The 16,039-nt window shown below is 34.0% G+C and overlaps 1 protein-coding gene across 8 annotated transcripts; it reads left to right on the top strand.

Moving 5' to 3' along the window:
* The first annotated feature begins 138 nt into the window (after positions 1–138).
* Positions 139–15,965, top strand: LOC105249285 (AP2-associated protein kinase 1). 8 transcript variants are annotated; one of them, XR_003123582.1, is made up of 15 exons: positions 140–789; positions 1,623–1,738; positions 1,858–1,991; positions 2,185–2,296; positions 2,386–2,589; positions 2,667–2,770; positions 3,032–3,164; positions 3,248–3,511; positions 3,688–3,904; positions 4,011–4,362; positions 4,572–4,734; positions 5,189–5,438; positions 5,547–5,594; positions 10,750–13,069; positions 14,161–15,965. XR_003123582.1 is itself a non-coding variant. In XM_011254623.3 (15 exons), the coding sequence occupies exons 1-15, from the start codon at positions 675–677 to the stop codon at positions 12,352–12,354; spliced, it is 3,651 nt and encodes a 1,216-aa protein (XP_011252925.1). In that variant the 5' UTR covers positions 141–674; the 3' UTR covers positions 12,355–12,539. The 8 variants fall into 8 exon arrangements, 7 of the variants coding, with proteins under 7 accessions (XP_011252923.1, XP_025269884.1, XP_011252921.1 ...); XM_011254623.3 differs by lacking the exon at positions 14,161–15,965 and having other exon boundaries at positions 141–789; positions 10,750–12,131; positions 12,298–12,539; XM_020026932.1 differs by lacking the exon at positions 14,161–15,965 and adding an exon at positions 1,240–1,338 and having other exon boundaries at positions 709–789; positions 10,750–13,245.
* Positions 15,966–16,039: the final 74 nt, after the last annotated feature.

The following is a 16,039-nucleotide window of genomic DNA, read 5'->3' on the forward strand; positions in this document are numbered from 1 at the left end:
AAAGGCAAGGGAAACCTTGCTTCTCTTGCTCCGATTGGTCGAATTAAGCGTGGCCTCGATACGGATGATCACGAAGGCTAGAGCGTCGATTCGTTTCGTGCGCGACGCCGAACGGTAAAGGATCGAAGGTGGTGACGGGAACAGCGGGGCGCCGCCGCGACGGTGGCCGGCGTATCAACGGGCAGTTTGACATTCGGCCGGAAGTCGTGCACATATGTTTCCGACGTCGCCGCTGCGAAGGCGCGGTTGCGCAGTCGACTTACGGGCCGAATATGTCGACCGGCCGCGGAGCGACGGAGTGATGTATGATACGTCGACTGTTATCATGACCGCCATCGTGGCGATTTCCTTCAGTTGAGCACGCCACCAGGTCGCAATTTGCAACGAGACCGCGTAGTTCTCTCTCCGTACGAGGAGGTGGAGGTGGAGGAGGAGGAGGAGGTGGAAGAAGAGGTTCGGTCGCGCGCGAGACGGACAGAGAGAGGAGGAGAGAAAAGAAAGAGAGCACCGCGCCAGATCGCCGTGTGCCACCGTACCGTATCGTATCGTAACCGTTTCGCGGGGGCTGGGGGGAGGGGGGGTGTCAGTGAGATCGCGCGGGGATCGCGGAGCGGAGCGGAGCGCGAGGGCCTTATGTCAAGTCGACGACGACGACGAGGACGGAGCGCGCAAACATGAAGAAGCTATTCTCCAAGATCGACAACACGTCGAAGGAGCCTAACAGTTATTTGGGCAAGGTGTTCGTCGTGGGCAGCCACACGGTCACCGTCGAGGAGGTCTTGGCGGAAGGTATATACGATATACGACACGACACGGCACGATTACCGCCTGATTAATATCCGCGTCATTTTCTCCGCTCGTTCCGGATCATTATTTAGGTCCTAAATGCGCGATACGCAACGAAACTCTCCGCTCTATTTCGGTCCCCCCGCCCCGCGCGCTCCCGCTTTTTTCCACTCTGGACCGCCTGTGCGAAATCATTGAGGTATTTCGATCGCACGCGGAATCCGCGATATCGATAAGCGGTGAGGGACAGTCGGTAAACATTATTAAGCTCCTCTCTAGGAATTTTATGTCGAAGTACGTTTTACGCCGCAAAGAATCGGGAGATTTCTATATAAATAGTCTTAGAGAAAGTTTCAGCCCTGCCACTGAGAAATATAATTGATTATTTCTATATGCAAGCTAATATTGCGAAATTCGCTCTAGATTTTTCAAATATTATTCACATTGTTGCAGAGTATTAGATGATGTCATGGAGTTTTGCCTTACGTATATATTAGAGCATGGTGCAGAGAAATTGATTGTCCAATCAGTGGTTGCATTTTCAGAGATAATGTGCGAATACTAAAACCCACTTATTACCATGCTTTACTGATTAGTAGATCTGTCGTAATTGTATCTGCATCAAGTTACAATGTACAGCATGTTTCACAATGAGAGCCTGCTGTCAGTTTTTATATACACTTGTTATCTCAATTTGTATGCTTTGGTTCACATTTGAGTGTAAATGATTAATGATTAAATAAATTATGCATAATTAAATAAGTTTGCATTGTAACAAACACTTCTTCTGTATTCTATATCCTTGTTTTATATAACAGAATTATCTTATCTTACAGGAGGATTTGCAATTGTATTTTTGGTCAAAGCCTCAGGTGGACGATATGCTCTTAAACGGATGTATGTCAACAATGAACATGATCTCAATGTATGCAAAAGAGAGATACAAATTGCCGTGAGTACTTGCATGTATAATAAAATGTTAATAAAACATAAATTTTCCTTATATACAGAAATATATAATATTTTAATCAAGAATACAAAAGTTTTCAATGAAATATAATTATTTTTTAGAGCAACTTGAGTGGTCATAAAAATATCATAGGATATGTAGATAGTAATATAACTCATACTGGCAAAGGAGTACATGAACTTCTGCTTTTAATGCCTTATTGTAAATCCCAAGTTCTTCAAATGATGAATAACAGGTGAGAAAAGAGTGATTTTATTACACTTTATTTCTTTCTGTAATAATGTTTAATATAATGTAACATCTAATCTAATCTATATCAAAGTTATGTTTTTATATGCAAAATTGTATAATATTACAGATCCAATCAATCATTATGCAATCTAAAATATGAAAATTTATGGCATACATTAGCATCTTTTTATTTCTAGGTTGCAAACAGGTTTCAGTGAATCAGAAGTTCTACAAATTTTTTGCGACGTTTGCGAAGCTGTATCTCGGTTGCATCATTGTCAAACTCCCATAATTCATAGAGATCTCAAGGTGAACTGTTTAATGAATGTTATGTAACGCATCACTGTACTATGTACTGAATACTATGTACTGAATTATATTTAATTGGCTTGCGATAGGTGGAAAATATACTGCTCGCCGATAGCGGTCATTATGTTCTATGTGATTTCGGATCCGCAACGGGAAAAGTTCTTAATCCTGGTGTTCACGGCGCCGCAGTGGTTGAAGAGGAGATAAAAAAATATACCACTTTAAGTTACAGAGCACCCGAAATGGTTGATATGTACTGTGGAAAACCTATCACGACAAAAGCAGACATATGGGTACTTTATATTATCTATCGTATTGCCTAATCGTAATGTAAATCTAAAGTGTTTGACATCAAATTCTAATCTTTCAGGCTTTAGGATGCCTGCTGTATAAACTTTGTTTCTTTACACTACCGTTTGGCGAAAGCACACTTGCTATACAATCTGGAAATTTCACCATACCGGATAATTCCAAGTATGTGGAAAATTATTTAATTAACATAAAAGTTTTCTAATTTTTAACCTTTTAGCAATCAAACAAAATGATAATATAGTACATTAATCACGTGTGTATTAAGAAAAAAAAAAATATATATATACACACACATATATATATATACACACATATATATATACACATACATACACACACACACACATGTGTATGTGTATATATATACACATTATACATGTAAATATTTTATACATTACATATATAAATATTTTCATATTACAGATATAGCAAAGCTCTCCATTGTTTGATTCGGTACATGCTTGAGCCAGACCCCGATTTACGTCCTGACATTTATCAAGTTTCTGCAATTGCTTTTCAAATTCAGGGCAAAGAGTGTCCTGTACAGAATTTGCATGTATGTGAGCTGCAATATTTATGGATAAAATTATATTGAATTCAATTTTATAATAATTTTATTCTTGTTTTTATTCTTTATAGAAAGTCCCTACACCGACGATAGAGTCATTACCGTGTCCGCTCATGGAGTCTGAGAATATTAAAAGATCTTCATCTGTCAAAACTCCAAAGCCTGCACCTATAGCGACGACGGTCGAGGGTACATCTGTGACGCCGAGACAGAGACCGAAAGGACAAGCTGTTAGCACAGGACCTATCAGTTTGAGCGGTCAAATTGTAGGACAAATATCGGGTCAAGGAAATCAGACGCAAAGTACACCTGGAAATTCTATCTCTTATGTTCAAGTAAGATTTTAACAAATGATCTTTACAAATATAATTTATCTCAATTACATTTTTTTTTTCTTGATTTATATTTCTCGATTAAGTTTCGCGTGAAATGTATACGAACGTTTAAGATTTTTTTACAAGTATATTTGCAATAAATGCAATTTCCAATATATTATTTTGTCTTGTATCAGGTATCGCCACATGTCTGCACTCCCAATCAGAATGTTCCCTTCGGTCAGCCATCACAAGGACAGCCATCTCAGAGTCCGATGATCAGTCATTCTCCTTTAACTCAACAGTCACCTGTTACTGTTCAAGATAAGAATGCATTCTATTTTGAACCACGACAACACGATACTAAGACAAATGTCAATGAGAAGAATCTGGAGGCTCTATTTCCATCGTCAGGTAATTTAAACTTACAATACATGGGTTTAAGTTATACAGAGTATATATAGAGAGTAAAAAATAAAGATGACTAAATAATTTCGTTCATATATTGTTATCTTTACAGGATATCCGGATCCGTTCAAAGATGACACGACGGCAATGCCGCCACCTACCAAAATTCCACCTCCCGTCGCTCCTAAACCTGGCAAAATTCTTCCAAAACTATCGAATCCTAGCTATCCATCGTCATCTAAATATCCGCCGGTAACTTCATTACCGTCGAAATTGTCTATTTCAACGGGGCCTAATAAAACAATTCCACCGACGCAGGTGACACCGCCAGCTTTACCAAAACCGGTTAATAAAACAGAAAGCTTAAGTCAAAATATAAGCTCGAGCATATCACCTCCCGATAGTCCGACATTGTCGTCTTCGCGACACAGAAGGAATGTCAGTGATACAAGTGCTTTTAATAAGTAAGTAAGCATATTTCTTTTGCTATCCTAATATATATTTTTTATATCACAGCTTTTATAAAGATTTGTAATAATTATGAAATTTAATTATTATAAATTTAAATTTCTTTAAATTAACATTGAAAGAATTTAAAGAATTTTGAATTATGCTTGCAGAATTTTTCTTTTTCTTTTTTTGTTTTGTCAAAATATTTTTATTTATATTACAGTGGCCATTTCGATGTTCACAGAGCGTTTGCGACTGAAACCACTCAATTCTTAGCGCCATACGAGGCTTCGGTTAAGCCGCGCTCCGATGACGCGACTACACCTCCCGAACTTCCGAGTGATATAAGGCCTTGTATAGCAACTAGTGCCTCGCATGTACGTGTTGTAAGTAGACGAAGCGCACAAATTTATTTTTATTTTTGTTAAGAGACTCTAACTTCTGCTTGGATCATGTTTTATTTTGTATATTGATTTCTCTTTATTTATTATAATCTAAAATTACATTTTACTTTATACAAAAAATGTAACAAGAGAAAAAAAAGTTTTTCTTGTAGATATGGAGCAGTGATCTAGAACATTAAAAATATCAAAAAATTTTTTGGACAAAATTATTACGTAAATATGAGATATAAAATATATAGTATAAAATATAAACAAAAAATATTTAATTTTATTTGTGCATATATTTAAAATTTAATTTTTATATGTTTATAATTTTATATTATTTTTTATGCACTGCACTATCATTAATAATACTCTTACATACCTCCAAATAAATTCGAAAATATTAAACATTTGAAGCAGTTAATACTTAAAAACTTGCTTGCACCTTTATCAGGGTGAACTTTCGAGCCTAATGGGATCGGAAGGACGATCATTGAGCGCGGATGTGGCCGCGTGGAATCCGTTTGAAGATGTACAGCCTTTTAATCAGTTAACAGAAGATCATATTTTCGGTGCTGAATTTGATAAAATAAGAAGAGGGAGCAATACCAGTATCAGTGGAGTAAAAAGTCGTGAAAGCCTCGTTATGACATATACAGAATTACCAGAGGATCCTTTTGAATCTGCACCCTTTAGTTTGCCAAGTAAGTTTCATTAAGACCCTAGTTAGTAGGTGCAAAATTAATATAAATATGGAATTGAATTATAATTCTAAAATGCATGTTTGTTGACGTTTTAATTTTTTCTTTAAGCAGGAAAGAAGAGTAAAATTGGATCAAAGACTGCTGCTATTGCTGGAGGTAATGCATAAAATCCTTATATTGTCCTCACCATCTTTCTTCCATTGCTCCTATATTAATCTATTAATCTATATATCTTGATTTAAAAGCCACTCGCTCGCTGTTTTAATACTTGATTTCTTACTTTTGCCAAATTGCTACATGAGATTTGAAGCTGTAGTTATAACCATTGTCTTTCGTCGTTTTCGATGAGTCTCGGCAATGTATACCAAAGAACTTCGCCAGTGAGAATTTAGCTTATCGAAGGATAAGTTTTGAAAAGAAACTGCTCGTTTCAAAAAGGATAAAAGATGAAATTTACTTATTATTACTTTTTGTACATATTGTTGAATATATATAGAGTTTTTTTATATAAATCGAGTATAGTATATATTCGTTTTTTATATATTGATAAATATATGGAGCTTTATAGACTGATATAAATATTGTAATTCAATTAATCATGTAATTAATTGTTGAGTATATTTAATTTAGCTCATAATATTGAATTGTTTTATAAGGAATAAAATGCCAGAAGTAATCTTGGTATACAACTGAGACCATCTTTAAAAAAAAACACCAAATTTTACCCCTAGTTTTATATATAAGAGAATAAATATGAACATTTTCTTAGAAAAATTAGATGTTATACAAATATGAATTTATAGAACATCACATTTTTTATATAAAAACAAGCTTAAACTTGATTATTACTTTATTGTTACTTTACATTGTAAAACATTTGCTTTTTTAGTTTAATTTCATGCAATTGACAAAATTATTGTTAAGATTTTAAGATATTCTCTTATAGAATTAGGAGACTCGTATAGAGATTATAAGGTTCAGCACAAAAGAAACATACACTCTTGAAACGTAATAATAATATATATAAAGAAGTGGGCTAATAATAGAAATATGAAAAATGTTTTTCAAAATTGGGAAAAGTGGTTTCCTTCTAAATCTTTTTTAATAATCTTTATTAAGTATTTCTTTTTCTTTCTTCTTTTAATTTGCAATAATTTTGCTGCAATAACCATCGAATAGGATTGTGTACAAATAACAATGTATTTCCATACAATATTTGTGGACAATAGATGTAGATAAATAAAAATGCTGAAGCGATAATATTATCAGCATGTTATGCTTATGTGCACTTTCGTGTATATAAAAGAAAATCTTAATTTTTATATAGAGATATAATTGAGTAACGTGACAAGACGAATATAATGTTTCAACATAATATGTAAAATATAATGATGTTTTCTCTCCCAATTTAATTAATTATGCAAAATTGATTTGTGATATAATACATAATCATATACAGTTAATAATGTTGGTCATATCATCGTATGTTTTGTTAAATTTAAAGAAAGAAATTCCTTTTTAAATGTTTACCTAAATAGATTGTGAGATTCTCTATACTATCATTTATCAAATTTAAATCAAATTTAGATATCAAAGATATGACACAAGTTACAATGTTGCTATTTATATAAAAAATAAAAGTAAATAACACTTTTTGTTTAATTGACAATTTTCAAAAATATATTATGCTTGTTAATTTGAACATACACACATGTATATATATATATATATATATATATATATATATATATATATATGTATAAATCATATCTATTAAATATAATAGAGCAGACAGTTAGTGGAGAGAAATGTAATCTACGAACAATTTTGACACGAAATAGATTTGGGGGACATTATCTTTTTATTTATATATGCTCTCTCATAATATTATTTACAAAAGATGTTTGTGTTCTCATGTAAATTTGTAATTCTTAATTATATGTATTATATTACATTTATTAATCTAAATTAGCTTTGTTTATTAAAATATGTTTAAGATTATGTTCACAAATATGGAATATTTTTTTTACATAAACATGTTAATGACTGATGCAAAAAAACTTGATAACAATTTTTCTCTCGATAAAGATATAATTAAAACTTTATTTTCTAGTATAGCTGCGAAAAAATGATTGTGATGCTCAGTTACGCTCAATTACGTGAAAGAGATGGATAGAACACATTTTGCTAGTAAATTGCATATATTAACTTCCACTTACCTCAAATAGGAAGTTATAACATAAGGCTAATACATCGAATATTAGACTTGAAATATATATTGATTATTATGTTATAGCAATTATATTAAATATTGTTGAAATTATGACAAGGCATATGCAACAAGAAATTTTGTCTTCAACTTTATAATAGATGTTCCTACAGTATATGTAGCGCACAAGGTGCAGAATTAACTTTTATTTTTAGTGTTTTCATACTAAATAGTTAATGTATCGGTAAAAGAAAGGAACAAAATTACATAATATAAATATTACACACATATAAATACAAATGAACAAATATATATAAAGTGAAAAATTATGTTATATATTATGTGATATACACAAAGTTTCGGTACACTATTTTGTCCTACTCAAGTGCATATATGCACACATACGTGCAAACGTATATAATGTGTGTTATAATGATTGTATTATATAGCATAAAAAAGTGGGAAGAATAGGTTTCAAGTATTTCCAACAGGATTACACAATTAATGTAATAATATAAGAATCGCATGTAAGAGAGCCTGTCAATGATTTATTTTTAAGAGTGGAAATAAGGGATACGCAGACCTTTCCTTCCCACAAAACAATTCCCTGCGCAATGCGTAAACACACGTGAATGTATATACACAGACATGTGTGCATAAGGGTTACTGTATAAGCTCGCAAGATTGTATTTGTTGACGCGCGATGGTAATACTACAGTGACTGGCAAATAATATTTAGCAATTATTTTTTTTATTTTACGTTCTTCTCTTCATCCTCACTTCTTGCACTGTAATTGTTTTTTTCTTCCTTTCTCTCTATTTTTGTTCATCTCTCCTCGTAGCATCTCACTTATTGCTTTTACACAACGCTCACTAATTTGTGGGTTTCTTTCTTTGATACAACTAACTTTTCTGTTTATATTTCTTTGGCTCATATCACAAAGCTTAAGATAAAATGATGCAATTTAGCTTCTTAAAATCTTCTGTATCAGTAAATGTAATTGAAAATCGCTAAAAATTATATCATTTTATCTTAAAAATGTAAAAATCACACGATTTCTGTATTGTGTGTGTTTCTTTCGCATATTTGTCTCAAGTACTTGTGATGAATGCGTTAATTATTTATATCAAAAACATATCTTACAATGTAAAGAATACTAGGTATTATTGACTATTGTACATACTTGTTATATAATTGTTATTCCTTTTAATGGAATTTCCATATAGAAAGCGAAATAATAATTTAGATTTTTAGATAGATAAAGATACAGATTGAAAATTTGTTTTTTTATATTATATATCATAGATTTGATTTTGTGCAATATGTAAAATGAAGCGAAGTCAGGATTTCTTTTCTTTACTAGCACTAGTAGTATTACCACAGAACCGCCATAATATTATTTCTTCTTCCCGTAAGTGTGTAAGTATCATAAATTGTTCAGGGTATGTGACAAAAGACGGAGACAATGAAAACTAACGATAAATGTGCTTGTTTCTCTGTGAGAGATAAAAAAATCACAAAAAATTATACTTATCTGTCCAATGTCTGGAACAACCTAATGAGTTTGGGAGGCATATAGACATATTAGGTTTCGTTTTGAACCGTTTATGTTTGTGAAAATGATTTTTTTTATATCTAGTCCTGCTTTGTTTGCCTCCCATAGTGTCTCTAAAAATAATAATAATAATAATAATATTAATAATAATAATAATACACACGTGTGCCATCTCGGAGTTCTTCTGAATTATATGATGAGTTAAGTTACGGCGTATCGTAAAAAAGAAACTTGTTATCTATCCATCACCGTCGAACGTATAAGCATGCTTTTCTTCTTGTGGCCTCTAGCGATACTTATATGAAAATGAGAGAAAAATAATTTTGAGCGAATCTTGAGAGCACTATAGGGGGCTGACAAATCTATCTCGGACAGTATACCTTTCTCGGCTGTATTAAGACAAATAATGTTGCAGCAATAAAAATGTAAATTAGCATACGGAGTATTTGTTTCTTCTAAATGCTACAGTAAAACGCAGCAATACTTTGTTTCCTTCGTAAATGATTTAGGTATAATTTGACGAAAGATATATTTTCGCGATAGTTTCGAATAAGCTTTTTGTTGCTATTTATTCAGAGCATTACTGCGTTTTTCGGCACACTTATCCTCAACCCCCTGAATCTGATTAGGACTGTTCCAGACCTATTGGTGGCGGTACTAATTCACTAGCTTAAATTAAAGAAAAGAATATTGTGTATCACCTTCTTCATGTCGAGAAGATCTAACATTATCTTTTTCCAAAAGCTCATTACATAGAGTAAAACTGTAAAATATCAATGTACATTGTATTTCGGAGAGCACATAGACCTGCAGCAGACCTAATCAGACATTTCCTGTTTCTTCTGGGTCTTTTGTAGAACAATAATATATATATATATATATACATCTTACGGCAGTATTATATCTATAAATATTTATAAAATTAAAATATTTAATACTTTAATTATCATTATCAAAAGCAAAATATGTATAGTGTTACATTTAAAAAAAATTCTACATATGATATACATTACAAATTAAGAAATAATAATATTATTATAAACATAATTTTTTATATTGATTATAATGCAAAAATAGTTTATATTTTTTTGCATTAATATTACAATATTATTAGTTAACAAAAGCGACGTATATAAAATATCTTATGTGATATTTCAAAATTATGTGATATACAAAATACTCTATTGACAATCTTTTTAAGAATTTGCAATTTATATTGTAGATTTCATATATTTATGTATCATAAATTTATACGACAAATTTTCTATTATTATAGATTATATCTAGGATATTTTACGTAATTTTTAGGAGAATTTTCGAGAATTCTTCGTTAATTAATTAACATAAAACTATTGTCGCGCAAATTAGTTTTCTTTTGATGAGATATGACAAAATAAAAGATAATATAGGTAAGTACGATATGTGCTTTGGTAATAAGAGATTCATGGTGATTTAGTTTTAAGTCCTATAAAGAGAACACTATCGATATAAAGAATTCAGTTTACGCAATTGGACGATAATCGTTCTGCAATGTTCTGTTTTGCAGGAAAATCGACGAGACCTCCCCTAACACAATGGAATAATTCCGGGCTCGAACATGGCGGCGGCGTGGATGATGAGGCATCGTTGATCACGGAATCCAGTCCGGTCTCGCCGCCGTTTGTTCGTGCACCAGCAGAGGATCGTTCCAAGTATGAGAAGCTAGCGTTCAATGCCGACGAGGTGTCTAGTGACAGCGATGGGAAGAGAGGCACCAAGGAACGAGCGAGGAAGACGAGAGGGAGACGACGGGTGAAGAATGTGTTGAGCCGCAGCAGGAGAAGAGTTGCAGCTCAACACGATGCGAACGCGGACAATAGTAATGCGGCAAACGTGGATTACGAGTCGGATGATTCGATCGGCTCGGCCAGCGATCTACGTGCGATGAACGATGAGGAGGAGGGAAATGAGTATGGCGACGAGAACGACGACGGTGACGGCAATAAACGCGGCAAGCACGACGAGACCATCTCCGAGAGTGTGCGCACATGCGGCAGTTCTGCGTATCACGCGGAATGCGAATCCGTAGCGACGCACGAGGATGATTATAGGATGAAGAGGCCGAGGAGACAGCATCACTATCGGCAGCAACAGGCGCAACAGCTGCCGACCATCGACGCAGATCCGATCGTCGGCCATCAATATGGAGAAAAACCGCTGCTGTTGGACGATGAATTAGATCCTGAATCTAAACCGGAACAGTCCCATGGGGATCCCTTCGTGCGACACCAATACGGGTCTAAACCGTTGCTCTTTAACAACGGTGACAGTTCGTCTGATGACAACAACGACGACAAGTCCAAATCGCTGATTCAAAACGGCATCTGGAAAGTGGAGAACGACGTATTCGCTTTGGCACCGTTCCCACGATCCAGCAGCTCTAGAAAGAGTAGCGATAGTCGCGAGAGCGAGCCCAAAAATGTCGATCCGAGTAACAGCGCGAGGAATTCACCTCGTAATTCGAATCTAGTGACGCCGATCTCCAGTTCACCCTTACCGGCAGAAGTGGTGTTTGCGGATGTAATAGAGAGTAAAGCGACGGCACTTCCGCCACCGAGGCCCGTCACTTTGTCCTGCAATTATTCGAAAAACATCGCGAATAACAAGACTATTTATTACGAAGAACCGTCATCTTTTCCTCGTCAACCGAACGTTCAAACGTCGCCAGTCAAGAACAAACCTCACGTCGGCATCGCTGAAGAGGAAGAGGAGGAGGAAGAAGAGCAGGAGAATGCCGAAAAGGATCTCTTTGGCTCCTCGCCGTTCAGTCCCAGTGGATTTACTAATCCTTTTAACAATGTTCAATCCAATTATGTCGCGAACATCGAATCAGCGTCAGCTCAGCCGTCGATGCCAACGATGCCAACGATGCCGACGATTTTAAGTCCGGTAGGCTCTTCCTCTTCTTACATCGATTATGGTAATCGCCTTCCTCAGCTGCAATCATCTCACAATAACATAATATCGGATAATTATTACACTAGTCATTCTAGTAGCACGGTCGCTTCTACATCGAAATACGGGAAGGTGACAGTAAACTCCGGTGAATTTACAGCGGAACCTTCCAAGGATCTCTTCGGGTCAATCCCGTTCGACGAGTTCGCTTCGCTGAAGATCAATGAGCAACAGCAGCGTCCAACATCTTTATCGCTATCGCAGTCGCCCAACTACATGGATAATGTTACATTATCCACTACATCGGCATTACCCATCGTCAGTGGCGTCGTGCCATCTCCAAAGAATACCATCATTCATCTGATGCCGACACCACCGTCTCAGCCACAGCCACCGCCCACACCCACCTATACGATTCAACCAACCACGCATACCGCTAGGATCACCGTGCACGCGGTCAACAGCGTCTCCAAGGTGGATATTACGTGCGACCTGATATCACCTATGTCGCCCGAGCCTCTGGTCGTCATGGACGACGACACGCCCAAGCATAACAAGAAGGAGAAATCCAAATCGGACAAGTCCAAATATCATCTGATCGACGAAAATCACGGTGACATCGTCAATGTGCTACAGACGACGCACAAAGTTTCTCACAAGACCAAGTCGGCGAGCCACCACAAGAAAACGCCCAAAGGCAAGAAGAGTACAGCCGCGACTGCTGGTTTCAGCAATATGAGCTTCGAGGATTTTCCGAGCGACGAGAACGAAGAAAGGCAAGCAGGACGAACGAAGGTCGCGCCCTTTGAGGTGATCCGCGAACCGTCAGAAAAGCGATTCGGATCGTTAAAGAGGCGGAGCAATCCGTTCACCTGAGATGAAACGGTCTCGGCTAGTTGGCATAGAGCCGCTTATCAGAAACGCTGGAACAGGTAAAAAAGATTAACGCGTGATATAATTGATCGATATGATATCATAGAGAGATTATCCGGATAAACGTCGTTCTTATATTTACAAAATTTTTTTTAATTGATCAATATTTTATTACGTGTATCATGAATACAAAAACACAGCTAAAACAAGATAATCTCGTAAAAAAAAACGATGTAGTAAAATCTCTAATTTGTATCTTGAAAAAAATCAGTCTATATATGCAGGTTGTATTTATATATACATACATACATACATACATATATATATATATATATATATATATATATATATATATATATATATATATGAAAAATTCGTTTACAACAATTTGCCTTTCGAATGCATGAAAATTTATCAAAGAGAAAATGAACAAAATTATACCTGTTTTACTTCATTCGTTTCAACATGTTGCGTTTGTGAAAAAATATGAAACAAAGAGTAAAATAATTTAATTAATAAGTCTTTTAAATAAAAGATTAGAATATTTTATTGAATATCAATAATTAATTCGAATACTATTAACTTGAAATTTTGGGATTCCTGGACAAATAGTAACACAAAACAATTATATACTATAAATAATAATACAAAAAATGTACATATTATTTATCATATTTATATCTTATATTACAGTAATTATATAAGGAAAAGTAATGTTTCTATTTTTTTAACATTTAATTTTTCAATTAAACAAAATTAAATTAAGAAATATAAAAGTATACATTTAAAGGCTAAATATTTAAATATCTAAATGTATAAAGGTTAAAGATATAATAATAATATCTCCACTGTGCCGATGCAAAAAGTGGCGGATGGATCCTGAATGGGCCGTGGTTAGCCTCTAAATGTATAAACATGAATATTATTTCTCGATGTGTATTTTTTTCACAAACTGTAATATGATGTGATAGCAACATACGTGATTAGCTGCATACGTTTACAGAAGTCGCACAACGTGAACAAATATATTTATACGTGCCTAACTGATAAACATATGTAGTAGATCGTATAAAATCGATAATTTACACTAAAGTCGGAAAGTATTAATTCATATATACTATCACTTTTTAATTGCTTTTTGCATTTTTAGAAGATTTATACACAGAACAGATAACCATGAGAAAAAGACATTATGTTATAAAAAATAAAATGATGATCTTTGTGAAAAAGAAGAGAGGGAGAAAGAGCGCGAGAGATACTTTCCAATGTATTTTAATGTGAAACCAGGTTGTGAAACTTGGCAGCTCGATACCAAAAATGATAAAAATAGGTAGATAGAGAAAGAAGAGGAAAGAAAAAGAAAGAGAGAGAAAACGAGAACTCGTGCATCTATTTTTGCAGCTAAATCTTTTCACTACGTTTGTACTTTAAAATTTGTAGATTTCTACTAGTACGATCTATACTATAGTTCTTACAAAATAATTTTTCTAAGAGAGTTATCTAAACTATATATACATATATATCTCCTGTAAACGCAATTCGTAAAGCCTTTGGGCAAATTTCTCGATAAGGAAGAGAAGAAATTTTTACTGCATATTTACAGTCTCTTAAAGAAAAAAGAAAAAGAGATCAATACACAGAATATTCTCCATAAAAAATAACATAATGCATAATTTACAGAATTCGATTACAAAGGCGCAAATAATAGCATCGAAGTAATTTTTGTAATATTTGTCATAAGAGAGCGAGCAGGTTCGCCTAAAGAATTGGCCTTATCGTGTAAGACTGACTTATTATTTAAGAGTCTCGATTAACATTTAGATTTATAAAATGGCTATATCGCTTTTGCTTATAATTTGATAATTCACTGATGATTCATAGCGAGAAATTGTCCAAAACAAATATTAAGATTCTTGTGCACTTCATGATCGAGACTGTTAAATAAAACGTATGAACAGTAGAAGTAACATTAGTACTTGATGGTACTTGATAACGCGATATATTCTAATAGGATTAAATACTTATTGTTACTCATTTCTTTTCTCGCATTGAATCTGCATATGTTAAACTATTCCCTAGCGAGTGAATTTAACACACATCAGATTTTGTAATTTTAAAAATCTATCCGAATTAAACTTTCTGCTAATATATTGCGCCTTTCATAATCGAGGATCTACAATCTAGTTCAGTGTAAAAAGATATGACAATATTATAAAAAAAGAAATATTTGTAATCTACGCGTGTTTTTATGCATGCATGCATGCATGCATATATATACATATATAAAAAAATGTAACATAATTTGTAGATATGTTAGCTCGTATGATTAGGTGCCTTCCTTCATTAAGTAGCGTTCAAGCTCTTGCAGTCTTTGCTGTTGTGTAGTATAAAAGCTGATTAGTATTATATAAAATAAACAGAGTCAATTGTATTTATACATGTAAGGAATAGTGTATATCTGAAAAGTTGTCTTCAGTTTAGTTCCTATATATAACCAGGTGAAAGATATGTGTAATCTATAGGGAATTAAAAGCGATTTCTTTATGCCGCTAGCACGTTCATATACACAGACACATAAAACCAAAAATGATTTATGCGAACAGAATTAAATATTATAATGAATCGATTCGATGAATTTGATAAATCGAGAAGAACGATTTGAATGTATTTACTAAACAACGAGAGAGACGTTTTATTATTCCAAGCCTTAAAATACTCTGTCATTCTATGTACACTGTGTATAAAATAATACGAATTAGGTGCTAAGAAACACCAAGTATTTTAACATCCTAAGATGATGTAATTCGATTGTATAAAGTCTCTATTACGGCTATATAATGTAGATACACACGTGATACATTCCTTCTTTGAATTTTCATATACTGTTATTTATTATCGTTGGTTTATAGATTTCTCCATGTACACATAGCAAGAGAAATAAATGTCTCGAAAAGTTTTATGGATACTTTACTAGTTTAGATTCCAATTTCGTCACTGCCTACAGTATTTTCGTTTCCATATTTTGTTAA

This window comes from Camponotus floridanus, unplaced genomic scaffold, assembly GCF_003227725.1.
Source record: "Camponotus floridanus strain SB8 unplaced genomic scaffold, Cflo_v7.5 scaffold76, whole genome shotgun sequence".
Classification (NCBI taxonomy): domain Eukaryota; kingdom Metazoa; phylum Arthropoda; class Insecta; order Hymenoptera; family Formicidae; genus Camponotus; species Camponotus floridanus.